We start from the raw sequence: 27,547 nt of genomic DNA on the forward strand, positions 1-27,547 counted from the left end.
CAAGCACAGTGCTGTGCTCAGGAACCTGCAGTGGTTCAGTGGAAACTGAAAGTTGGCTGGGAAGTTGCTAGAGAAGGAACGGGGGGGTGGGGGGGTGTGCAGCGGCAGCCATGTTGTGAGGCTGCCACCCTCATCTGAACTTGGATGTGATATCATGTGGTGTTGCAATGCTGCATGGTGTCATGATATCATCGCTCCAGGCAGCAATGTCCCTGGCTACGCCACTGGTGGACGGCACTCTGTTTGTTGAATGCCTGCCGTGATTGCCCTTGAATGAACATAGTCCTTGTTCATGCATGTCCAGTTTGTATGTATGCAGGCTCTTCCAGTGATCATGCCGCGTGTGGGGGAGAGGCAAAAGCCAGCAGGTATGATCCTGTTTTCCCTTCAGAGTGCATTCAGAGTAATGCTGGAGCAATACAGTACTCAGAAGTTGGGTGGCAAACACAAAAGTGGTACACAAGCCACCCACCCACTCATAAACAAGAAAATAAATCACCTTCACCAAGAACATTAATAAACTCCGGATGCTTTTTCAATGGGAAGAAAAGAAGAGGATGTTTTAAAAATGCTTAACTACTGCTACATCCGCTAACCTAAAAAAAAGGTATGTTTTATACCTATGTGTACTAGTTAGCAAAGGATTAAAATATGAATTGAAAGTGCTAGCAAATTCTATACTTCCCATTCTACTAAAAGAACTGAGGGTGCAATCCTAACCAACTTTCCAGCACTGGCATAGCTGTGCCCATGGGGCATGTGCTGCATCCTGCAGTTGGGGGGCAGTCACCAAGGCCTCCTCAAGGTAAGGCAATGTTTGTTCCCTTACCTCAGAGTTGCATTGCCCTGACCTCAGTGCTGGAAAGTTGGTTAGTTTTGCGCCCTCAGAATCATAAAAACTCACTTGAAAGAAAAATACAGTTGCGCAAACTGAAGCTCACTGAAACTTCCTAAACTGATGAAATGAGGTAGTATTTCACCAGAGATAAATTTGGCCCAGTAACTCCTGCATAAAAACAGCTGCATCTTATATAAGATTTTATCTTTATCAGGAAAATGAATAAATTGTTTCTATAAGACTGGAGGCAATAGCCGTCCCACCAGGAGATGAATTTACTTCTTAGAATGAAACATGAGGGCTTAATTTCTGTGTAAGAGCCACCACAACCAGATTTTCCATAAAGATTCATGTGATGGACAGTGCAGACAGTTAATTTCATAAATACGTGTTTAAAGGGGAATGGCATTACTTCCAGAGCACAGAATTTTAAACATAATGATAATAAAATGGCTGGATGGCTTCATCCCAAGGGTGGTTTCAGGATGGGGAGGGAAAGAGGAATTGCAGTGATGGAAACTTGGAGTTAAACAGGATGGGGTAGGGGCATGTTGCCAACTTCCTTGCAGCTGTAAGCTGGTTTCCCACAATGGCCAAACTCTTACCCCAAATATGGTGCACAAATAGGTGCAAACATCACCATCACCAATTGTTCCATGCTAACGAGGATGCCTGAACTTATCTTACAAACATTATTTTCTAAAACTGTTTATCCATAGCAAAGCAACTGATGTGGGTAGGTTTAAATCTCAGGCACAGTTTCATGGCCAAGAATTGCAGATAAACTGCTTTGGGGAAAAAAAAATCACCTGAATGTCCTAGATTCCATCCTTTAACTGTGAAAGCCTTGCTTGTGGAAAGTTAGAAAGTGTCTATCAGTCCTGGGATGTGAGAATCAATGTGCAACTGACATTCCTCAGAGAATCATACCTGGAGAACCTGTGGGATAAAACAGCCCCCCCCCCCCCATAGTCAATGCTTCAGTGTTGGGGAATAGAAATATCTGCTTATGACAGAAGTCACAAAACAACCGGAGGGGCAGATGCTGTGATTCTGCCCGTGGAATTCAGGACACCCCCCCCCCCCGGAACATATTAACAGACTGCTAAATATGGAGTATCTGGGTCTTTGAAAAAACAGTAAAATTAAGGGCTGAAACCTAAGGATACCTTTAACTAGTGGACCTAGCGTTCCACCAGTGATAGGTCCTCTCTGTTGACATACACAAAGGGGCCTCCAGCACAAATAGCTGTCTCTTTCCCAAGAGTACTGTAATGATTTAGATCAGTGGTTCTCACACATTTAGCACTAGGACCCACGTTTTAGAATGAGAATCTGTCAGGACCCACCGGAAGTGATGTCATGACCGGAAGTGACATCATCAAGCAGGAATCCTAGGCTGCAATCCTATCCACACTTACCCAGGAATAAGTCCCGTTGTCTATCATTGTTAAAAGAACATACATAGTAGCTTGTTAAAAGTACAGGTCTGTAACATTTCCTCAAATACAGTCACAAACCATGGTAGCATCAGGTCTGATATATTAAAAATAAAATATTGAAATGAGTGGGGACCCACCTAAAATTGGCTCGCGACCCACCTAGTGGTTCCTGACCCACAGTTTGAGAAACACCGATTTAGATATTCCTTGGCATTTGCTGCTTCTTCAGCCAGTACGGTCAGTATGGTCCAAGTATTTTTATGCATCTTATGATAAACTTTCAGTGTGGCTGATATATTTCTGGGTCTGGCTGGCTCTGTAAGTTGCATGTGCAAATCTGTGATTGAGTGTGAGCATTCCTTGCCTGCTTATGGGACGAGATACATTGGCTGCAGGGTGTGCACGCTGGAAGTGCTTGCCCTTGCTGGATACTGAAACCCAACCAGTGCTGAATGACAAGGGTATAGTAACTTCATCCCCATTCGGAGTCTGTTGATGCACCAAGTGCAACAATATTTCAAGTCAATACCCAGCTAAGGGAAGGTCAGCTATTCTGGGCTGGCCACGCCCAGCTAAGGGGAAAACGGTGAAGTCCTTCCATAGGGTGTTCCAAAATAGAAGTCCCTGTCCATCTGTCAGGCTGCAGGCACTTTAATGGCACACATATCAACCAACAGCACGGGTGGAAAAAGCCATCCCGACAGATAAAAAGACAAAACAACCGATCCAAAGACTTTTTCCAACAGCATTTCCTATTTAATTCTTTATTAACTTTTTCAAGGGGATTTTCCCCCCCTATATACATATATATATTTGTAAGTATACAACATTAAAAAAAATCAGCAATGAAATTGAGCGTTGGGATTTTTTTTGGCGGCTTCTTTGGCGCTCTAGGAATTTTGTTCTTTTTGGTTGCCTTTGGAACGGATTATTGGCTTCTGGCTAGAGAAGGTGGAAATTGTTCCGAAGCTTTGAATCAGACCAGGGTTTGTATAAATTTTTTATTCCTCTGAATGACCCCTTGCAGACATATCACCAAGGCATTTATTCATTCCTCACCTAGAGGGATCTCTCATGGATAGTTCGGTAAGAGCCTTAATCCCCTTAAGATGAGTTGATGATGATTCTCTTTGGTTGCTGTATTGGTCATATATTGATCACAGAACCAAATGGTATTAAGGAGATAATCCCACATATATCTGTTATCACACCTGTTTTCGCATATGATCACACCTAATTATATAGGTGTTTCTTCAGCAACCTAAATAAAAAATGCTATTATTTGCTTGTTGTCTGCACTTGTCTACATTTGCAAAGCAGTGCATGTATTTGTTTAGATTGTAAAGTGTGTGTTTCTGTTGGGCAGGAAGAGAAGATTATCTACCACCATGAAGGTTTCTTCTGGAGGTGCTGGTATGATGGGAATGTAGATGGGAGCACTGACAGTATTTGGAAGTACTGGTACAGTAAGTATCTTACATTTTGCAATACAATTTTTTGTTTGACTGGGTACTGATCTTCTATATATGTCTACCTATATATGTCTACCTACCTATTCACATCAGACAGACAGACAGGTACAGTACATTATGCTTCCAGTTTTTCAAGCTGCTGCCATCACGGCAGTAGAAATTCATTCAAATAAGACTCCCAAAATATACATATTTACAATGTTCTGTGGAGGGATCCCTTTCTGCTTGGCCACCAAATCACTTTTGCTTTGAATAACATTGGCTCCAACTGGCTGTGTTTGTGGACAAGTCATAAGGTTGGGTTGTCAAAACTATGAAGAGAAAGATAAGCTGCTAGTGCATTTCTGCACATGCTTGAGCAAGAGCTCACTCAGTTCTCACATAAGGACATGCTACAGCTGTTGTCAGATTTCAGCTTCTGCAAGCTTGTGGGCAAGCAGAACATCTTTAGTATTCATTTCACTTTTCTCGGATGGTATTCTAGCCCGAGATGTAAAATTGAATTGAAAACTGCCTTCCCCATGCCAAAGGGTTGCTTTGGGGTTAACCTTACAGCTCTTATTTTACTTCCTTTCTTTTACCTTCCCTCCTTTTCTTAGGGCCCAATCCTATTCTCATGGTTCACCAGCAGACCACAAGGTCTGCCAGCATATCATGAGGTTCACTGACAGGACAGCCTCTCCATTGGTTTGCAGAGTGCTGCTGCTGGTGCAAAGGCCGGAATACTACATGTTAGCTGCAGTACTACACAACCAGCTAATGTGGGGGGGGGGGAGGGGGCATGATTGAGACATACAAAATGGATAGGTGTCTAGAGAGATGCTCTTCACTTAACACCAGAACCAGGGGACATCCACTAAAATTGAGTGTTGGGAGAGTCAGGACAGACAAAAGAAAATATTTCTTTACAAAGCGTGCAATTAGTCTGTGGAACTCCTTGCCACAGGAAGTGGTGATGGCATCTTGCCTAGATGCCTTTAAGAGAGGACTGGACAAATTTCTGAATTTCATCACGGGTTACAAGTCATGACAGGCATGCACAAGCCCCTGATTTTAAAAGTAGACTACAGGTTGAGACTAATTATTCCCGTGGGTTCCCTTCCAAGCACTCATGTGGATTTAAAAAAACTTACTATAGCAAATCAAATTAAAAAACAAAGTTTTTTTCTCCAGTGATTGAAAAACAGCCTTGCTGACCTTTTGACTCTAAGATAAGAGTCATTAAGAAGACAATCCATCAGCACTTCACTCAGCCCCTTCCTTCACCAATGCAAAATGATCACTGGAGGAAGGGAGGGGTCCAAAGGAGAGAGAAGGATTGATGGATTGTCAGCCTGCTACCCTCTCTCTCATTACGGAGCCTGTTGTTAAAGGACTGTTCAGTTTTTAAAACTGATTTTAAAGGGATGCATTTTTCCCCTTCTCCAGGGATCAGCACATTCTTTCTCATTTGCAGGGGCCATTCGTGTTGAGTCAAATCCGTGTATAAAAAATCCTTGTATAAATAGGCTGGACCTGTACCTTGGAATGCCAGATGCAGGGGAGGGCACCAGGATGCAGATTGTGCTTTTGTCCTTCCTGAAGCATTTGGTGGGCCATTGTGAGATACAGAAAGCTGGACTAGATGGGTCTTTGGCCTAATCCAGCAGAGCACATCTTATGTTCTAATGTTATTATAGTCATAGTGGTAGTGGGGGCAGATCAGGGTGGGAATTGGGTCAGACTGGGGGTGGATCAGGGGTGGGCCGGGGCGGATCTTGGTGGCAGAAGCAGATATTGAATCCTGCCCCCCCCCCACATCCCAGGCCTTACACACCCCTTTCAGCCTAAGAAATCTATGCCAGCAAATGAGCTGGCAAAGGGAACTACTGAGAACCTGGAGAGATTTTTTTTCTCTACTCACCTCTCCTGGCTAGCTGGCCCACAGGAGGCAGTAGCCAATGTGTCAGCAGCCCTACAACGTCACGCAGGATAGGGTTGGGCCATTTGATTGTAAGTCTGTTTTATTATTAATTTTTGTATATCGCCTGATGGTTTTGAGTGCTTTAAAAATAATACATGCTAATGAAAATAGATGGAATGCAGAACAAGAGTGATCAAATTATACCTGCTTTTTGCTCTTGGGAAATCTAAGTATGGCAGCAGAACATTTCATAAAAATTAATGAACAATTGTCTAGTCTAGTGCATGTATATGCTTGGGTTCCCGAAAGGTTTGCCCTTGTCTCCTGCTTTTGTCTTCTTTCAGCCAAGCATGATGGAAATGGAAAAGCAGTGAAAACAATAGCATGATGTGCTGGGGATACCATGGACTGTTGGCTACCCTGGAGGATGGGGGGGGGGGAAGGATAACAGGAATGGAGGACAAGGAACTGCAAAATGGCTGGGAAAAGCAATGATGGCAGGAGGTGGGTTGGAGATGTTGGGAAGACTGGAACTTGTAATGAAGGAAGAGCCTCTCATGGCTCTTTAGACCATGTGAAGATCTTAACTAGTAAATCATGCCTACTAGGATTTAGTAAATGGATCTTATCTTTTTGCATTAGTGAAAATCAGTGAATGCTTTTTGGGGGGGGGGCGGGGTTGCCATATACTTCTGTGTGCTTCATTATTTTAAAATTTGAAGTGTGTGATGAATGAAATGTCAAATTGGAAACATTTGCAAGTAGATTTAGAATTGGTTTCAGTTATAAACCTCTTAGAGACTGTTCTGTATACAAATCTATAATGTTTAACTTGTGTTGCTCTTTTTCAGCTAACCAGGCACCTACTAAAAATTGCACCCATGCCTATCTCTCTCCATTTCCCTTCTTCCAAGATGAGAACAATTCAACTACCTATAACTCTGCAATCAGTAAGCACTTTTGTTCATTTTTATGATTGTGTGTGTGTCTGCAGTGCCTGTGTCCCTCCCCCCCCCCAGCAAAATTAGTTTTTACATATAGTTAAGTTCAAATTATCATTATTGGGGACTTTTTGGATTTGGTGCTATACTGCCCTGTGCAGTGACAGTTATCAAGTACTAAATGTTAACATAAGAATTACCTGCCTGGTTGAGCTAAGAAGTCCATTGTGCCAGCACTGGAAACAGCCTCAAATGGAGCCTTGTCACTGTTCAGGCCTCTCAGGAGAAAGTAGTTTCATGAGTCAGAACTGGGGAAAGGCAACCTTTTTTGCTAAATAGTATTGAGAGTGGAATTCTGGAGAATTCATACCGATATACCACTGGTGTCCAGACTTTTTGGCAGGAGGGCCACATCATCTCTCAGACACTGTCTCGGGGGCCTGGAAAAAAAAAAAGAATTAATTTACATTTCAAATTTGAATAAATTTACATAAATGAATACATTAGAGATGGAACTTATATGAATGAAGGAAGGTTTTGCAATAGCTCAAAGCCTATAAAAGGCCTTGCACAAAGGTAGGCCAGCCTTCCTTTGCTGCCGCTGCAGCATCACGGATGTGAAACAGCAAGCAGTGGAGGGAGCTCTTGTCCCACAACTCACACAAGAGGTCGAACTGTTGGCCGTCACGCTGAGAGCAGTTGCATCAGGCCAGCGCAGGCTCCAGTAAGTCTCCGGGGGGGCCAGAGGCTCATTGGAGACTAGGACCTCCCTGAGGGCCACATTAGTAGTTCTCGAGGGCCGCAGGTGGCCCCAGGGCTGGGGTTTGGGCACCCCTGCTATATACTGAGGAGAGGGGAGTTTCTTTAACATTATCATAGTGTAAACCTGTCTCAACCCCAATCTCCTCCTCCAGCATACTTACTATAAACTGTCAGGGGTTTGAGCAGCTCAATTTCCTCCTTAACCTTGCCTCCATTTCACCCTCCCCACTTTTTAACCCTATTTTAAAAGCCCTCAATGTTCAGTGGGCCCTAAAAGCTCACAGTGTTATGGGGGGGGGGGCCACGGGAAGGTTAAACATGTCTTTCTCTCTTAAGCAACAGAGTCACATACTTCTGCATGCTCTAGAAGCCCAATATTTCTACAAAAACCTAACTTATTTTTGGGTGGCCCCATTTTCCTTCTAACCTGATAGGTGCTTCTCACCACCTGAGTTTGATATTTAGAAATACGGTTATGTGTCACTTAACGACAGGAGATATACATTCTTCCAAATACATTGTTAAGCAATTCTGTCACTGTGCGACCTTCGGTAGCCACAGTGGCTTGGATAGCACCCCAGAATGCCTTGCGGCAGCACAGCCTACCATAATCGACCACAAATCACCACCACAGCCTGTCATGACCCACCCAAAAATCACGACCTGTAGTTTGGGAACAGCAGCTCCATTATGGGACCACTGTCATATGGGACATATGTTCATACAGTGGTCATACGAGACCACTGCAGTCGATCATTGACTGACATGTTGTTATGCAGTACATACCTGTTAGATTAGATCCTGTCTTCCATAAGGATTCCTTTATCATTGATGATATCATCCTACCTGGATCTTGTTGCCATTTTATCATGTGTCTTTTCCTTTCATTTGTTAAGAAAATCTATCTTGGTAGGTTTATATTATCCAACTTTTCCCTAATTTCTGTATGTGGCAGCCATGTCTTGTTTCTAACCAAGTGTATCTATTTGGTTAAAAATGTAAATGAACCTAGTTTTCCATGTGAATTGAAACATGGTGAGTGGCTTGCAGGCAGCACTGAAGATTCCTCAGGACATTGTCTAGTTCAGTGACTTCCAACCTTTTCCATCTCACGGCACACTGACAAGATACAAAAATTGTCAAGGCACACCATTAGTTTTTTGACCATTGACAAGGCACACCATGTTGCTGGTGGGGGGCTCACATCTCCCAATGGCCCCACTAATAAATGACCCTCCCTTAAACTCCCAAGGCACACCTACAGACCATTTGTGGCACACCAGTATGCCATGGCACAGTGGTTGAAAAATGGTTGGTCTAGTTCCATACCTATCCCAAGACTTCACTAATCAAAATAGAATTCCTTTATCTTTGATCTGATGACACGTTTCTTCCATTATAATGTATAAAGTGGAATTTAGCTGTATGTCTCTATTTTCTTTTTAGGAGATTATATTTCCTATACACAACTATTTATTAACCTATTCCATAAAATTATTGCTGATTCAACAGAAAATATCATGAGAAATTGGTGAAAGTTGCAAGCTTTCTAACAGGCATTCACAGTACTTGAAAAGAATCCAGATACACCCATTTTTGGTTTCTTCGTATGGGTTAAGGTGATTGCTTAATGATGATTTTGAGACTTTCACTACACATTTTAAGCAGCATTTAAAATAAGTGTGTTCCATGGACCACTGGAAATGTGCAGCTATAACCTTTATTTTTAAGGCTTGAGTATCATTTTGAACATTATTTCATGATTAAGGAGGAATGAAATCATTACTGTGGTGTAATTAATAGAGGTATGAAATCATTACACAGACCGTTATTAATGTTTGTCTACGAGGACCTGTGTTATCCTTTGAGAATCCCCTTCTGTGTCCTCACAGAACCCATTCCACAGTGCTATGCCTTATTCCTAATGACAGAAGTGGTCAAGTATTTGTCACCCTTCTTTACAATGTGTGTGCACTGCAGATTACATATGTACCGAGTCCTCAGTGCCTTCCATTTCTCAGCATGTTTGTCACAGACAGATACTTGGCATTCCATTTCGCTTTAGAATATCTCTCGGGTTACATCTCTGGATTCTAGATACAGTGACATTAGCCACATTTAAAAGTCCTTTTCAAAACTGGATGTCAAACAAGAACTACAGGTTTCGTAGCCTGATCCTTCATAGTTTACTCACAAGTATGCCTTCTGTGTTGAGTGGGGCTTACTCCAAGTAAATACAGGTTGAGACTAATTATTTGCGTGGGTTTCATTCCAATCACTCATGAAAGCTTCACTCAGCCCCTCCCTTCACCAATGCAAAATGATCACCTTTCTTTCAGGTGAAAAGGGGGGAAGGGAGGGGTCCGCTGGGGAAAGAAGGATTGATGGATTGTCAGCCAGCTGTCCTCTCTCTCTCTCTCATTAAGGAGGCTGTTGTTAAAGGACTGTTAAAGGACTGTTCAGTTTTTTAAACTGATTTTAGGGGTGCATTTTCCCCTTCTCCAGGGATCAGCACATTCCTTCTCATTTGCAGGGGGTCATTTGTGTTGAGTCAAATCTGTGTATAAAAAATCCTTGTATAAATAGGCTGGACCTGTATGTCCAGTGGCACTTACTCCCATGTAATAGATCACAGAAATGCAGGCTGCCTGCTGTCCACCCAACTTTGATTAAAAAGAAACTTAAAAATAGCTTTGTCCTTCTACTTCCAAAGTTAGCAGATAATGGCCTTTCAGGCTGAAGCAATCCTAACTTTGCTTTTAAGAACAGAAACCACAGGCATCTGAACCAGATTTCAGCTAAAATCAGCATCAAGAATGTCTCTTAAGTATGGACTTTCCAGGACTTATATCTTGCATATGCTGTGTACCATAGGAAATATTCCACCAGCCATTGGTTTCCTGCTGCTTGAAACAGAGCAATAGGAAATAATTATAATCCTGTACTAGTGTAAATTTGTTCACCGTACTGTACTCACCAGGGCACTAGGTCAGAGCCTGCTGCGTAAGTGACCACTGCTGCCATCTCTCTGTCTATATAGCAGTGGTGGAGGATGATGGGAGGAACTACTCTCTGGAGGATGAGTCAGGTTGTGACCCATTCTTGGGAACCACAGGCCTTTCCATGAAGGGCATTCCATCTAGGGCATATTGCCTTGCCCATTGTTTTCCCTCCTGAAATATTTCCTGGTAGCAAACAATTGGTCTGGTGCTAGCCAGAATACACAGTTCTCATTTGCACAGTGTCAGCCAGATTATGCAACTCCCATTGCCCGAAAACGTGGTACAGATAGCTGCACTTTTCACACCAAAACATGTGAATGTTTTATGCATGTTAGGGCCCAACCTTATCCAACTTCCAGTGCAGCCACAATCCGAGGTAAGGGAACAAACATTCCCTTAATATGAGGAGGCCTCTGTGACTCCTCCACTGTAGGATGCAGTGTGTGCTCTGTTGGCATGACTGCCTAAGTGTTATCAAGTTGGATAGAATTGGGCCCTTAACCTTTTTTTAACGTGATACTGTAAAGATTACACTCAGGATGAAGATGGTTTACCAGAAGAGCAGTACAGGCAGCCCGTGTTACCTGCAGATTCAGAACCTGCAGGTGGGTCCAACCTGTACCCTCCAGAGGTGGTGGGAGCACAGCTGAAAACCGAAAGTCACAATTTTTGGCTTTCTGGAGGCCTCAGAAGGTCACAATTTTTGGCCTTCCGGAGGCCTCAGAAGGTCTTTTGGGAAGGCGTTCCCAGTCCTCAGAAAGTCCTTCGGATGTGACTGGATCACAGCTCTGGTTGGGTTCAAGGGGTTTGGGGGTCTGAAATCCATGGATTCAATCATCCATGGATTTTGGTATCTGCAGGGGGTTCTGGGAACGGAAACCCTGTGGATACAGAGGGCTGCCCTGTATAGGAAGGAGTGTTGTAGGAGAGAAAACTTGACATGTGACTGCTCAGTGCAGGGCTTAAGCCTAGGGATAAATATCTTCAAAATGTGTTATAGTGAGCCCTCATCAGGAAATAAAGTAAGAAAAGGATAATTCAAATACAAGGAAAGTCTCTGGAAACTTGTCTGGGAGAAGGGGTTTGGAGAGAACAGACAGATCAATTACATGACTAGAAAGATGAGCTGCATGTATCTCTGGTGTTCTGCAACAACAACCAGGAAAACTGTTCATGAACCATACTGTGCAACAAGGGGGAGGGGCAGTTCTCACAAGTACTAGTGCTGTAGATCTAGAACACTGGCAAATGGTGGGTTGTACCACTATCTAAATATCCTTCTGAGTATCCTGAGGAAGACATTATCATCACACTTTCAGCCCTATCCTATCCCCTACAATCTGATACTGTGCAGCTTCACCAATGCACCAAGATGGTGGCATGCATCACATGCAATGATGGGGGGGGGGGAGTGACCACATGGCCCCTCAAGAGGTAAGTAAGAATATTTTTTTACTTGCCTCCCTAAAGGCTGCCTGGTTGCCAAGGGGGCTCCTTTGCCCCATGTCAGCTGTTTTGGCATATAAAGTAGCTTCAGAGTCCTCAAGGAGTGGGCCCAGGCTGGGTAAAGGGGCTAGGATGGAATGTGCACATCTGCAGCCAAAATCCACCCATTCTTCCCTCAGTGTACCCACTTTGATTCAGCCCACTCCCCACCCTGAGCCACCTATGAATTGCCCCCTCTGCCAGCTTACCAGTGGAACTTCTGGGTGGTTCTGGCATGCGCATGGAGCCTCTAGCCATTTCTGCCGGTGGCTCCATAACATATGATGACAGTTTTCTGCTGGGACATGGTGACTTATGGCAGTGGATCGCTAGATATGCTACTAATAAGTTTTCCGTTGGATTGGTCAAAATGGCACAAGACTACATGAACTTCAGGATTGCTTCTTGTCTTGCAAGTTCTGTGATTGTGTGTAATGGGTCATTTATTGTTGCTGTGGCTGGTGATCCTATGCACCGGCAGAAATCAGACCTATGCACAGTCTTTCCACTCCTATCATCCTGTACTGTTCCAGGCTCCATTATATTTTTAGCTTTGTGTAACTTTGCCAAAGCAAGTGCTGGGACGTGCTGAAGAAAACTGTTGCAGAGCTAAGTTATGGTAACTATTCTCTGTGATCCTATTGCAACACAGAGTACTCAAGCTACTTTCTTACACTACGCTGCCTTTACTATGGGAGATACCTTAAAAACAAATATGCAATTATCTGCTTTATATATGGGGAGGCAATTTTTATAGCATTTAAGTATAGCACCTAAACTTCATTATTATTCAGTCCTCTGAAAACAATTGATAAACAACTTACCGTTACGCTCCACATACACATGTGGACAAATGTGGAATTTTTTGTACTGAGATTGTTATATTCTGTACATCCCAAGGTTTCAGAAAGAGTAACAACAAATTAATTGTTCTATCCTCTTCCTATCACTCCCTATTTCTGGTCACTGAAAGATTGTTTGAATTAAAAATGTGTCAGACTACTTCCAAAGCTGAGGAACAACCATCAGAAACACATCACGTGCACTCTTGAAGTTCTGGACAATTGTAGCGGAACAAAGGGAAAGATGCCACGTACAGAACAATACTATGATTCTTAATAGCCCAATCCTAAAGCCAGAGCTGGCTCAGTGCTGGCTCCGGGTGTCTCAAATGTGCCATAAAGTATGTTTGTGGCACCCAGCAAGGAGTGAGTGCTGGCTCATGGCCTCAGTGCAACAAAGAGGATGCCATGCTGCTGCCACAGGTGAGACCTCCAGGGGGTGGCACCGTTTTTGGGGTGAGGGGAAGACAAAAGGAGGGCAAAACTGGGCAGAGGGAGGGTAAGATCAGGCCTGCAAGAGTAGAGATGGTGGGAGCATCTGCCGCCACATCCCGAACTCCCCTTGTGAACCAGGAAGCCCAACACAGCCCTCCTCAACTCTGCAACTGTTAAAACCCAGATGCAGAGCTGTGGACACCCATTGTTGCTGTCTGTCCAGAGGAAGGCAGCTAATGCTCCATTATCCCGAGGAGACCTCAGCGGTAGTTGCGACGCCCACAGGATCCTGCAGTTGCTATTTTGGTGCCGCTGGAGCCCTGGGAGCTGCTGGCTTCAGGATTGGGCCCTAAGATGCTCAGGCAAGATCTAGCCCAAAGTCGTTGCTTTTAAGTCCTGTAACTGTTTGTGAAAGAGCTGAGTATGCCCTTAAATCTCACCTGTTGAAGCAATAGTTCAGTGTGTTTAACTTTAGCTGTACAGTATTTTGCCCATTGATACTGTGAGATTTACTCAATGCACAAAAATAGGTTGAGCAATGTGAAAAATCCAGAGTACCAAGTTGTACTTGACAACCTGTTTTCCTGAAGGGCAGCACAACCTATTGTGAGAATATGGATGCTTTCCATCACGGCTGATGACATCATGACATGGTTCATTAAAAAAAAAACTCTCTTTAAATAACAAAGGTGCATAAACGCATTTATGATTTTGACTTTGCCTATTCATCCCAGAAAAATGGATGGGAGAGGAAATACAAGTATGAGTAAAATTCCCCTTGATGAATTATGCTCATAGACGGTGTCTCTGCCTGATTTTCAGCAAGTCCCCTCTCCCTGCCAGCCCCTGCACTCCATACTGGCCCTTTCTGGAGGGCCTCTGATGGGGTTGGGCCCAGGAGAGAGGCAGAAATGGTGGCGCTAGCATGTGCTGAATCCCAAGGCCAGATCCACATGCATGGATCTACTTCGTCTAGTACCAGCGATATTGTTGATGCTAGTCCGAATTGATCCACAGTGGCTGTTGTGCCTTACCATGGGACAAGGGGACAAATGTTCCCCTATGCCGAGGAGACCTTTGCAAGAAATCCCTTGCAGGATGCAGTGGAAGCCATACTGGCTCTACTGCATTGCTGCCCAGGGATTTTGATAGAATTGGGCTGTTAGTATTCATTGAAGTTAATATACAGTATGGATTGCTATGATTATTTATATGCAGGAAAATTTATCAGACATCTTCTTTCTCATAAGATGAAAGAGTACAGGCTGTCTTAGCTCACTGTAATTAACACCATACCTTGTATTAAATTACTTTTGATGCCCACTTATTAAAGTTAAGCTGTCGCTTATGATACATGGGTCTATCATTTTGGTTTCTCTCATACTTTTTAGCTCTAGGACAACAGACCATAACAACTCATAATTTGACTAACGAGAAGAATTAATATGCCCATTTCATCATGTATAAAATGAATTTATTTCCACAACTACAGTCTTTGTAAAGTGTCTTCCGAAAATAGATGTGCAATTAACCAGCTAAATTATTGTTATGAATATTTTTTGGGGGGGCCACCATATGTCACACAACCCCCAGCCCATTTATCACCAGCTGCTTCCATTAATTCTGCATTGCTTGCCCTTGGCTCAATGAGATTCTGTAATTTTGCAGTTTGATTTGAATAATATCCAAAGAACTTTACTGTCTGAACAGCGCGGCTGAGAGCAAAATTGACTTGCTCTTTAGATGCCTGTTTTGCCTGATTCTTCTGTGGATTCCAGTTTTATTTTGAAGAAAAGTAGATAAATGCACTTTTATGAAATGTAAGTTTCATAAAACTAGTACTTTTTTTTTTTAAGGTTGTATTTTTAAGGACAAAGAATTCTGAGCACTAGTCTTGGCTCCAGCCTAAGGATTTCCTTATGTACTTTCTTTTCTTGTCTCTGTTTCTACTTTTGTGAAATCAATTGTACCAGTGGGACTGTATAATTATCCAAAAGTATCTTGGCTACAGTTCAGCGCACCATTTTATGAACCATTTCCATTGACCAAGTAAATGAACTTATTAACCGCATGCATGTATTGCAGATATCAAGCAAAAGGGTTTCAGATCCCACCACCATACATCATTATATTCTAAGATCATCTGATAGGATTTGGCATTCAAGCCTAATGAAGGACATATGGAGTTTTAGATTACAGGAAGCAGTGTTGGAATAAATGTTCAGCTTGCTAATGAGAAAAAATTAAAGAGGGGGAAGAAAAAGCTTTATAAAATTGTCTTCTACTGTAAGGATTTATTATTATTATTATTTTTTAAATCCCCTTTCTGTTTCTTTTCTCCTTGGGAATGCCTAGTTTACCGAGGTTTCTGGTCAGTGCTCATGCTCCTGGGAGTGGTCACTGTGGTCACTGCGAGCTTCTTCATCATCTGTGCCGCACCTTTCGGTAGCCATGTGCTCTACAAAGCAGGGGGAGGTTTTTTCATCACGGCTGGTAAGTCTTTTGTTCAATGCAAATTCAGACCGTTCATTACTTTCGCAAGCCAGCAGACTTTGCCCTCAAGTTTTGTCCACTGTGTTTTAAAAAAAGAAAAACAAATCAGCATTTTGGGGAATTTGGTGCACTTGAGTTACAAAACATTATTTTAGACTGAAATCCTAAATGTATTTACTAAAAGGTAAGCCTCATTTGGTTCACAGCCGAATCCTGAGGGCTCCAGTGCTGGCACTGCTGCTCTAGAGAGGACTCCAGTGCTGGCACTGGGTGTCACAAATGTGCCGTAAAGCATGTTCATGGCATCCGGAGAGGAGGGGTCACTAGCTAGCAACAGATGGCGCTAAGCCTCAGCGCCACCTTGACGAACAGATGGCACTTATGCAGCACTGATCAGCGGTAAGTATTTTGGGGGTGGGGAGGCAAGGAGTGGGTCGAATGGGGCAGAGGGAAGGAGGGTTCAGGCCTGGGAGGGGGGCGGAGACAGTGGCAGGCTCTGCTGTTGTATCCTATCCTCCCTTCAGTCCTGGGTAGCCTGACCTGAGTTTCCTCAGCTCTGCAGCTGCTAAAACACAACTGCAGAGCCGAGGAGACCCACTGCAACCAGCTGCTGGCTACTTGGGGTAGGGAAGCAAATGCTCTCTTCCCTCTGGCAGTATCCCGCCGCCCACAGGCTTGGGCTATCAGTGGGGTTACTTCTGAGTCAACATGCCTAGGACTGAGCTGGTTAATGGCTTTTTAAAAGATATAGGAAACTATTCTCACATAGCACTTTTTAAAAGGAATGGCTACTGAATGAGAGAGAGAGAGTGTGTAATGGCATCTCTAGTTCATTTTATCAGGACTTGAGCTGCAAGAATTCTTGAGTTTGTTGTACCAAATAGCTCTTTTATAACAATAAACTGTTCAGTGTTTAAAGGACTACACTTACATTTGGACCAGGTCATAAATCAAAGGTATAATTATTTTTGGTTTTAGACAATATACATACAGTATTTAGATTTACTATATTAGAAAGTCAGACAGTTCAACATGTAAAATTATATGTGCCCATGTACATAAGAAATAATGGCACATGTAAATTAGAAATAGTGGGATAACATTTTAGTGATCCTAATGAACTTTCCAAAGTCATGAAAGGTACTTTTCTGTAATTAATTGCCAGTCTTAAATCACATGGTTCTCATGGTGAGACGTATCCAGAACCCCTAGTGGATTTAAAAAAAAAAATCAATGGATACCAAATCAGTGGAAAAAATAGCTTTTAAGACCCACTTCCAGATTTCCTGCTCCTCCATTGTCACCCCAGACTGTATTCAGCCACTAGGTGGGGTGAATAATGGAATCTAGTGGAATGAAATTATAATTATTTAACAGCGCGAAGTTAGGAAATTGGATTTTGATGCTTTTTTTCTTGTTACAAGGCATTTAAATGTGGCCCTCGGTATCGGTGGTGAGTCAAATCAGTGGATACAAAATCAGTGAATACCAATGTCCCATCTGTACAGAGTTCTGTATAGGACACGGTAGTGAGGCAGTTCACACCCAGAGGGTTAACAATTTAAAATTTGTTTTGCAGACGGGGTCTGCAGTATTTGTCTTTGAATGGCACAATGTACATACTGGAGTATGCAACAAATGTACTTTGTTTCAACTGTAGAACTCCCACAGTGACAATAGAAATCAGTTTCGGCCTTAGGTTCTTTCCCTTGATCCTGCTATCAGTCTCTATCCTTACAAGGTGTAACTGGAATCTTTTGCTGCTTAGTTCGTGCCAATTATGCCTTAGATATTCCTGCCAGTTCTTACTGCAACAACTTGAACTCTTTAAGTCAAAAGGACTTCGGGACTTGTCTCTTAGCATTGTGTATATCTAAAAAGTATCAATGTGTACCCTGACAGCACCCACAGTGGGAGGGACATCTGTGAGGTTGACACGTGAACAAAACAAGTGTTTTCAAATCCATGTCATTCTAAATTTATGAAAGACACCAGCCTGGGGCTCCTGTCATTTGGTTCAGCACCTGTTGACTTCATGTCTGTGTCCTGGAAGTTTTGTGCCTTAAACAGTCATTCACGACTGAGGAATGAGAGGCATTGGCACGTGGAAGGAATAAACACCAAAGGCCAGGAAATGGCTCTTGAATTCATGGGCATTTCTAAAGGTTCTGTGTTCTTTTTTTCTTCCTCCACAAGCAGAAATATATGTATGAAACAGTCTCAAAAGAACAGATGTCAATGACAGAAATGTCTGACCCCAGAGAAGGCCCTAGTCTTATCTCATTGCACAGTGCTCTATAGCAAACATTGGTCTACTTTAGAAATAAAATAGCAAAACAGAAAAAGCATGGTGGGGGTGGGTGGGGGAGAGAATGAGGGTGCATTTATCCTAATCTCTCTCACACACATATTTTACATTTTAAAAATAATTTCCCCCAGTTGTTTGTGATTCATTGCAGCGTTTTTTAATTCTATTCCACTAAACAACAGACATTTGTGCCCTGAGCAAAGGTCTCGCAAGCTGAAAATGAAGGAATACGCTGCAGCCTGAGATGTTTCTTTAAAAGGCTTGCTTCTTAGTTGATGGCAGGGATGAGGTTAATCTCAGCCACTGGGCTTGAAAACATTGGCTGTGGCTGTTCTTGACAATTATCAGCAATAAGAGGCTAAGAACAGTCGCCCCAAAATAAATACATTCCATTTGGCACATCCCCCTTCATAATGAACTGACATTACAATTAGACTTGCAATAGATGCTTTCCAGACTTCTAAAGCATGACTAATGTTCTGAAAGCAGACACAGGCAAGCAAATAGTGATAGTAGAGGATATGGGGATGAAACAAAGTGGTTTCAGCACATTATTTGACTGAATGGTATTCTTTGAAAAGAAAGTTTTACGAAGATGATGTTCTTTTGATCTCATCTAATTTTTCTAAGATCTGGGCATGAGCCTTCCTAAGACTTTAATGGTGGTGAATTTTTTCTTGAATGCTAAAAGATCAGATTCAGGCCGAAACTGGAATCCAGTGGTGGCAATTGCAGGGATGGGCAAGTCAAGCACGGCCTGACTCATGTCGAGTCACAAGCCTCTGCCTTCCTGCGACTCAACTCAAAGACAAGTCATAACGGGCAGACTTTCCAAATCACCCAGAGTATTCTGGTAACTTGAAAAGACTCAAGTCATGAGTCTTTCCCTTTAAAAAGTCACCCACAGCTCTGTTGGAAAAAATGGAGCTGCTGCCAGGGTGTGTGTGTGCGTGCATTTGAGTTCTCCTTTAATACTCCTCTGATATCCCATCCCATCTGTAAACAAGTTGGGGGGGGGATGGACTGTGTGAGAGCAAGGACAGAAGCGGCAAAAGGAACAACGTAAGAAGAAGGTCACACGCAGCAGCTGCGAGGCTTACCAGTATGACCCAATGCAGCTCTACTCAGAAGTAGTCCCATTAGCATCTGTAATTCAAAGACGTTTTGTCCTTCCAAGTAGCAACGAAGCCCAAAGGAGCCATGGAATTGGAAAGCATGATTGCTAGGAACCTCCCCCCAGCTTCCCCGCCTCCTTTCTCCACCTCCCTGGGCTTCTCCAGCCAATTCCAAGGCAATAACCCCCTTGGGCTCCTCTTTCTGCCCTATGTCATCTAAAGAAAAACTCAGATCACCCATCCCTCATCCATTGACCATTGGTTCCTTCAGAGATGGACAAGATACCCTGTTCCCCGCTCCTGCTTGATGCAAAACCAAAACATTAATCCTTCCATGCCTCCTGACTGGAACTTTTCAGTTGCTCGTCCAGTCTGAATGATGCCCCACAAGAACTTTCACGTTGGAAAAAAAGTAAGCAAGCACACAGACTCGACTGAATGCCAAATCAGTGGCCTCAGACTCAAGTCAATGCCTGAGTGACTTGACTTATCACATTTGGTGACATTTGTTTTTAAGGAACAGATTGTGCATTTGAAATCACTTCCACTACACTTAGAAAGTCTGTCCTCTTAGAAACTATACTAGATTAAGCTCTCATGGTTATTTTAAGAGATAACTGGCAGTGTACATAGGGTTCCCAAGTGGCTGGTCACTCATCCAGGCACTGACCAGATCTAGACAATCATAGCTAGAGGTGTGTGGGTTTTTTTTTTTTTGTGCTAATGAAATAAAAACATATAACATTACATTCTGCACTTATTTTTATAAAAACAACAACAAGAAACTCAAAATCTGAAAAAAAAACCATTTTCTAATACTGCTACATATTGGTCATTGTAGGTTGGTGGGGCTGGACTGGGGGTGTACAAGGGTGATGACTGTGGCTGCATCTGTGGACACGATACCACCTTTATATCACGTACCTAATACACTTTTAAAGCAATTATAATTTTTAAAAATGTGCCCTTGGAATAAAAATGCATAAAACTTCTTTCTGTACTTTTCTCCTTGGGAAAAAACAGTAAGCGTGCAAAATAAAAATGTTTAAGAACAGCCCTATTTATAGCTCCAGCAATGTAACTGTATCGTGTGGCCTGAGACCCTGCCCTTTAGATTAGTCACTCTTGTAAAGCTATCCAACGTTGTCTAACCGTTCACTGGCATACCAAGTATTTCCTCTGATATTTCTGTGATGCAAATGAAATCAGCTGCATGTTTCTACTAAAATGTTTTTTTTTCCTCCCCTTCCAGGCATTTTATTCACACTGGTGGTTGTGATGTACGTCATCTGGGTCCAGGCAATGGCAGATCTTCAAAACTACAAGATTACAAAGAGAATGGACTGTCCAGACTTTTACGTCTCTGTGCAGTATGGCTGGTCTTTTATACTGGCTCCGGTGGGAATATTTTTTGCTATGTTCTCAGGAATGCTGTTCCTGCTGATAGGGCGTACCATCTACTTGCACTCTGCTTAATCGGATCCCAAGTGTTTTGATTTTTTAAAATATTGAAATCAAGATGAAGCTTTGCTGAAAAAAACCCAAGTTTTATATATTACAAGCCTTTCTACAGTAGTGTTTGCTGGTGCCATTCTGGATCTGCTTAGGTGACTCTGTATATGTTTGTCCAAAAGGACATGACCTCCCTCTGGAATAACAACACGATTCAGGGCACAATCCTAACCCACTTTCCAGCACCGGCATAAGGGCAATGCAGATCTGAGGTAAGGGAATAAACATTCCCTTACTTTAAGGAGGGCTCCATGAGGACCACCAACTGCAGGATGAAGCACACGTTCTGTTGGCACAGCTATGCCAGTGCTGGAAAGTGGGTTAGGATTTGGGCCTCAGTCCTTCAGATCTTCAAGAATTGCATGCAACACTTATTGTACGTAACATATATAGAGGTGTTTGAAAATGGCATTACTTATTTGCTCAGAAGTAAGCCCATTGTGTTCAGTAACACTTAGGCTGTAATCCTCTCTTACTCACCAGAAACAAACACCTCTAAACATCTATTATTTGCATTTCGATGACGAACATACAAGGGGAAAAAAGAATATAAAGGAAGTGGTTCAAAAAAGAATTAGGGTTGAGTGGAGGGTTAATTCAAAAATTATCATTTTGAAGAAGAAACACTGGTCATGAAGCCTCTCTTCCTCTCCACATATATTTGCCTTTGGAAGAAGGAAATGGCTGGAGGCAGTGACAGCTGAAGATTCAGTACTGATACTGGATTCAAATAGTAAATTTGTTCTGCACTTGCCTAGAAGTCCTCTTGCACCATGTTTTCAGTGAAGCAGTGTCCTGCCACACATCCATCACAAAGCCTTGCCCTCCTCAAAGAGTGGCACTTCTCATTCTGGCAATGGCTGCTTCTTCTGGATGAGACATAGAACTGGATTCTCACACCCTCAGAGTCCACTTGCAGAGGAGAGCCTGTGGTGTAAGGGAGGTCCAGCTGACAGAGGGTTGAAGTTTGCAGTGTATCTGTGGCAGTACTACCAACATTGGTATCTTACCTTGCTGGGAACATGGGGCAGGGGGGAGTGCTGTAATTATACAGCCAGCCACAACTGCCTGTACTGTCTCCTGTTTCCCTCTCCTTGAGGGTAATCTAGGTGAGACCAAGTCGATCAGGTGTGTTTCTTCAAGGGAACTGATCCTGGGGGATGTGCTCACACAGGCCAAAACAAATGTTTTGGAGAGTACCCTAATCCACTGTTCTCACTTCCCATTTCATACTTGGCATTAGCTTTAATATGAACAAATATTTCTGCTTTTAAAAATAGAGTACAGTTGTCCATGTAGTGCGCTAGCAAATGTGGCAATACAGGAGACGATGTCAACAGAATAGTGCTTTAATGCTGCTGAATATGTAGAACAATGTCTCTGCTTCCATGTGGTCCAAGCTACAAATGGTCATGGCAAGAGAACCAGTAGGTTTATGGGTCATCTAGTGCGGTCTGTTAGTGAATGAGAGATGAAAGCGGGTGATGATAGCAATGCGTCCCTGCACTCTGGCTTTGTCAGCATTGAGGATGAAGGGGGATGAGCCCAATATTTAGCAGAAAAGATGGAACTCCATCTGGGACAGAAATGGCCCAGGGATTCTGGAAGGCACTTCTATGCAGTAAGAGCGCTGGACAGAAGAGCCTGAAATGTGGATTATGTCAGCATGAGACCAGAGAAGACTGTGCCCCGCCCCAAAGCAAACACCAGACACTTCCCCAGTCACACTGTCCGTTTGTATGGATTTCAGCTGTAAGCTGCAAGGGGCCTTACTTCTGAGTAGACAAGCCTCGGCTTACACACTGCAACTGCCATTCAAATCTGCGATGCCTCCACGGCCCACGACTGGCACTTCCTTCCCTCCCTGCAGTGCAGACGGGGTGGGGCCTCCCTCTGCTACACCCAGGGGGCGGCAGAAACAGCATTCTTGGCTCCACCCTCCCTTGAAGGCACACGCGCAGCATTGCCTCGTGGCAAATCGTGTGTGGCTCTCTGGGGTTCGCCCTGTCAGGGTTTCATCCTGCACCGCTCTGCCCATGTTCCACCCAAGTGTGCGGGGATCGCGGGAGATCTTGGCCCTGGAGGTCTGGCTATAGTGAGTAAGGGCGGTCGTCCCAGTCCCTGCACAGGCGCCGTGAGCCTCTGGCGCCACATGCCTTGTCCAGTCGAATGGCGGTTTGTGGATCACTGCCTGTCACAATGCAGACAGCCTCTCCCAAGGCCACATGACACATGTCGGAGTTTGTTCAGCAACAAGTTTAAGTGATGCATCCTCTTGAGTGCTATGGGAAGATGGTGCCCTCTCTTGACTCAAATCTAGATTGTAGGCTCTTTGGTGGAGACCTGTTCTACCATTCTCTGCAAAGCACCATGTGTATGGATGCATATTTTTCATCATTATCATCGTTTTTTCAACTCGCACACAAAAACCACAAGTCTGAAGTCTGCATGTTGAGTTTTGTATTTAAGAACTTGTATGTTGAATTCTGTATGTTGAAATTTCCCTGGTGCTGGAAAATTGGATAGGATTGGACCCTTAGGGCACAATCCTATCCTGCGCTGAACAAGCAAGCCAAGAAGCTTGCACTGTAACCAGCGCAGGATTGTGGCCATAAGCGGCTCAGCCAAAGGAAAACTTTTCCCTTTACCCCTGGGTAAGGGCCAATGGCCCCTATGGGTCTCCTCAGACACATAGCGGCTTGGAGCCACTCTGTTCTCCCTGGGAACAGAGGTTGGATCTGACGGATCCCAGCCCCGCCTCCTGCTCCCTGCCTGCCCGCCCCTGGGGCTGGCCACCGCCCACCCTCACCCGCCCAGAAACGCCTCCCTCCCTACATTCCTAAATGGCTTAAGAATGTATGAATTCCTAGCCTTGGTGTGTATGGCTTGTGACAGTAGTCACCGCTATGTGCCGACGGTAATGCTCCCAGCATTCCACGTGGGCAGTCAGTCTGGGTGATAATGGAAAATGTAAGATCCCAAGAAATTTCTGGGCCCCCTCCTTTGGCTCCTGGGCCCCCTTTCTGACCCGGGCCTGGCTACAAATTACCCCCTTTACCCCCCTCTCCTAGGCCCTGTTTGATACCCCTGAGCCCTACTTTGGCAGTCCCAGGCAAAAAATGGAAGGTTTATTGAGTTGCTCTTTGACCATTGTGTGCAGGTGGTTGGCTGAGTTCAGCTAAGACAGTTACTCAACCAGGACAGTCCCCCATTAGTGGTGCTCACACCACCAGTGGCACTTGAGCTGGTGTCCAGTGGTATATGTGAGACCTCCAGACCCTTGCCACCTTGCACCAAGATCAGCAATGCAACGTGTCAAGCAGCAGTAGGAGGCTTGGTTTGGTGGGCAGAGCACCAGTGCATGCTTTTCATGCATGTGAGAAAGTTCTTCTATCCACCCTGAGCCTTACTGGTGTTTGTGGCATTGCATCTGGCCTCCCAATCTGGAAGTAACAGGCAATGATATCATCACCCATTACTTCCAGAGCTCCTTCCAATAAGGCCATGCTAAGTGGTACAGTCAGGGACAAACCCTGAGAAATGCTGAGCTAGGACATTCACAAGCTGTGCTGGTCTCATACATCTTCTGCCTGTTCTGATGGTGGATATGACTGGAATCAAAGACCATTACATGGTCCCTTGAAGTCTGACAATGCCATGGCTTTTTAATGATGCAAAGTCACCTACCTTTCAAGGGATCATGCATATCGATTTTCTCATGTCCAGGACCCCATCAGGAAACCATGTGGAGAGATCTGCTGGCACAGAAGGCAGACTATCCTCAGATCCATGTTGGTGTGTATGTAACACTAATCTCAGGTAAAACAAAAATGTACCACAATTGCAAACTGGCAAGGACTGTCTCAGCTCAGCTCCACAACATAGTCCTTAACTTCACTGGTATTCTTTTGGGAGGAGGGGGATCCCATGACCCTTCAGTCCACTACTCAGATGTACATAGTTACCATGCAGATTCCATCTGCAAGGACTATTGCCAATAAATTAACGATATTCTGGTCCTTCCCAGGCACAGAATACTGTTAATTGTAACTTCGCAGTTATGTATTGTGAGTTTCTAATTTGAACATATTCTACTTTGATGTGGCACAAAGTCCAAGTGACTTACTTTTCATGAGCTACTGGCTTGTCTGGCCCAATATGTTTCTAATAATTGTTCATTGAAATTAAAACTTTTTAGCAGTTGTGATCAGTTGCTAGCTATGGAGAACCACAAAAATCCTAAATGACAGAGTCATAAGCAGAAATAGGGCTGGAATTTAAAAAGTGGGTAGTAGTGGCCCAAATATGTGTGTGTGTGTGCGCGCACGCGCGCATTTTTAACACAGGTTAAGAAACTAGTTTCTAATGACTGCTTTGTTATTCCTTCCATTGTTGAAAACCAAGACCTAAAATTCAGACTTGAATATTAAATTGCCCAATTTTCACAACTCAGGGTATACAATGAAGTGGCAGACTCTGCCACGATCCCCATCACCTCCTGTGCCTGATCCTCCCCTCCTTCCACTCTTTCCCCGCCCATTCTATCCCCTCCCAAACTTCATCCTGCCCTTCCCCTGTGCCGAAAAGCCTCCCTGCCACCTAGCAGGGAAATTTACCATCCAGTACTCCAGCGACACATCCAACAGCACTGAGGCCCAGCTCCTACTGGTGTGGGATTTTCTGCTGGCGCAGTGGCCTCACAACTGGCACCTTATGGCACTTTTACAATGCCCAGCACCAGTTGTGAGGCTGGAGTGTTGGTGATGGGCAGCTGGTCTCATACATCAGGCTGTAAGATATTTACCAGTAGATGCCAGTTTACTTTCCGCTCAGCGCATGCTACATTTTCTTGTATATATGTGGTGAACTGCATACCTCCCTCTGCTGGCCAAAAACTACCAGTAAATCCATGCACTACCTTGCAGAACTGCAGCCTCAGTTCCCCCCACACCTTCTGGTTTGGCTACATAAGCATGCTCTTGAGGAGGAAGTAGGAGCTGTTGGTTTGGAAAAAGCTAAAGCAAGGGGAAAAAAGTTTGACTCAATTGATTCAGTTGAATATCAATTTCTAATTGTCAGTGTTATTCATAGTCTTCTCCAAACTTGTTGTCTATTGATTTTTGTAAAATAAACGATATAGAACAATTACTTGTATAAAAACAGGTTTTCCAAGAATGTCTGGATATTATTGTCCTAGTTATTTGATTGAAGTATACAACAATTTAATTAGGCAACAGCTTAATTAACTGGCACCATGATGGTGCTTGCTGACATTGCAGATGTTCTTGACTCCATCACAAATTTCCTGAAAGCAATGCACTGAAATTTTTCATTGGTATTGACTCATTTATTCCTTAGTACCTTTCATGGCTAGGGCTGAAGCATTACAAGTTTACTAAAGTTGCAATCCTATCCACACTTAACCGTGAGTAAACTCCATTGAATATAATGGGACTTTCTTCTGAGCAGACATTGGGCTTAAAGTTGGCCTACACTCCCATTCTGCAAATTATGTTTCTTCTTTCATGGTGGATACTTCTTCCTGACTCTCTGGGGTACCACCACTCTGGAACACACAAGATTCTACATGATCCAAATGGTGATGGAGAGCTGAAAAGGCCACTGGGGACATTCTGTGGTGCCACATAACACCAGAACCAGGGGACAGCCACTAAAATTGAGTGTTGGGAGAGTTAGGACAGACAAAAGAAAATATTTCTTTACTCAGCATGTGGTTGGTCTGTGGAACTTCTTGCCACAGGATGTGGTGACGGCATCTGGCCTGGATGCCTTTAAAAGGGGATTGGACAAGTTTCTGGAGGAAAAATCCATTATGGGTTACAAGCCATGATGTGTATGTGCAACCTCCTGATTTTGAAATGGGCTATGTCAGATGCAAGGGAAGGCACCAGGATGCAGGTCTCTTGTTATCCGATGTGCTCCCTGGGGCATTTGGTGGGGCCGTTGTGAGATACAGGAAGCTGGACTAGATGGGCCTATGGCCTGATCCAGTGGGGCTGTTCTTATGTTCTTATGCCCCTGTGAGTTTGCCATGGCATCCTCAGGGACCATAGCACACAGTCTGGGAATCACTGGTTTAGCGGAATTCAGTAAATCTCACTATGCAGATTTTTTGATGTAGTACCAGTTAAGCGTTCTGCTCAGTACTGCTTGGGTTATACCTGTCTCCATCATGGTAAATATCTGAGGTCCCAATCCTATCTGCATCTTGTTCTATGGAAACCAGATATATTTAATTTTACTTGTTATCTTCTATATCCACAGATGTAATCTTAATGGAACAAGATGGAAAATTCCTGGTCCTGTTACGGCATGTAGCATGTATGTACAGCAAGTTATATAGAACCTGTAGGTACTGCAGTATAAGACTGGTTGAGAAGATGGGCAGGAATGGATGTCTGAATGGCTCCCCTTAGCTTTAGATGATATTGCACTTCTGATGCTCCACCAGATGATTGGTGGATTTGCCCTCTCTCCCAGCCTTTTGCACTCTTTTTTTTTTTTTTTTACTTTTTTCATTCAGCCGCTCTTTGCTCTATTGAGCTATTATTTTATTAATAATGGGAGACTCTGCACTATGAGGCTTTTCTCGCACTAATCACATCTATGCTGGCATGAAATGTTCAAAGTAGGTGTTTGGGTGTTGATAATTTAACTTCTGGCATCAATATGTACCATTTTAATACTGCAGGCAGTAACTGCGCTGAAGGAACTCCTCTTGCAGCCTGAATGCCTCTCAGGACCCAGCAATCTTTCTTGTTTATTGTCTCCCTACAGAATCTTGGACCTGCTTTTCTGTTCGCCTTGAGGAGCTCTCTCATAGCATCTTGAACCACACTCTTGAACAACCACACATCTGTCTTCCATGCATTCTCTCCTGAATGTCTCTATTCTTTACTTCATTCAGTCTCTCTTTGCTCTGGTGGCCTTTTATTTTATTAAGAACGGGAGACTCCGCACGATGTGGCTTTTTTCT

The 27,547-nt window shown here is 43.6% G+C and overlaps 1 protein-coding gene across 1 annotated transcript; it reads left to right on the forward strand.

Annotated features, from left to right (window-relative positions):
• Positions 1-2,908: 2,908 nt before the first annotated feature.
• On the forward strand, positions 2,909-25,725 carry TMEM182 (transmembrane protein 182). The gene is made up of 5 exons (XM_066618960.1): positions 2,909-3,266; positions 3,647-3,746; positions 6,507-6,605; positions 15,478-15,615; positions 20,291-25,725. The coding sequence occupies exons 1-5, from the start codon at positions 3,126-3,128 to the stop codon at positions 20,512-20,514; spliced, it is 702 nt and encodes a 233-aa protein (XP_066475057.1). The 5' UTR covers positions 2,909-3,125; the 3' UTR covers positions 20,515-25,725.
• The last annotated feature ends 1,822 nt before the right edge of the window (positions 25,726-27,547 follow it).

Source organism: Tiliqua scincoides, chromosome 3 (genome assembly GCF_035046505.1).
Source record: "Tiliqua scincoides isolate rTilSci1 chromosome 3, rTilSci1.hap2, whole genome shotgun sequence".
In the NCBI taxonomy this organism is placed as follows: domain Eukaryota; kingdom Metazoa; phylum Chordata; class Lepidosauria; order Squamata; family Scincidae; genus Tiliqua; species Tiliqua scincoides.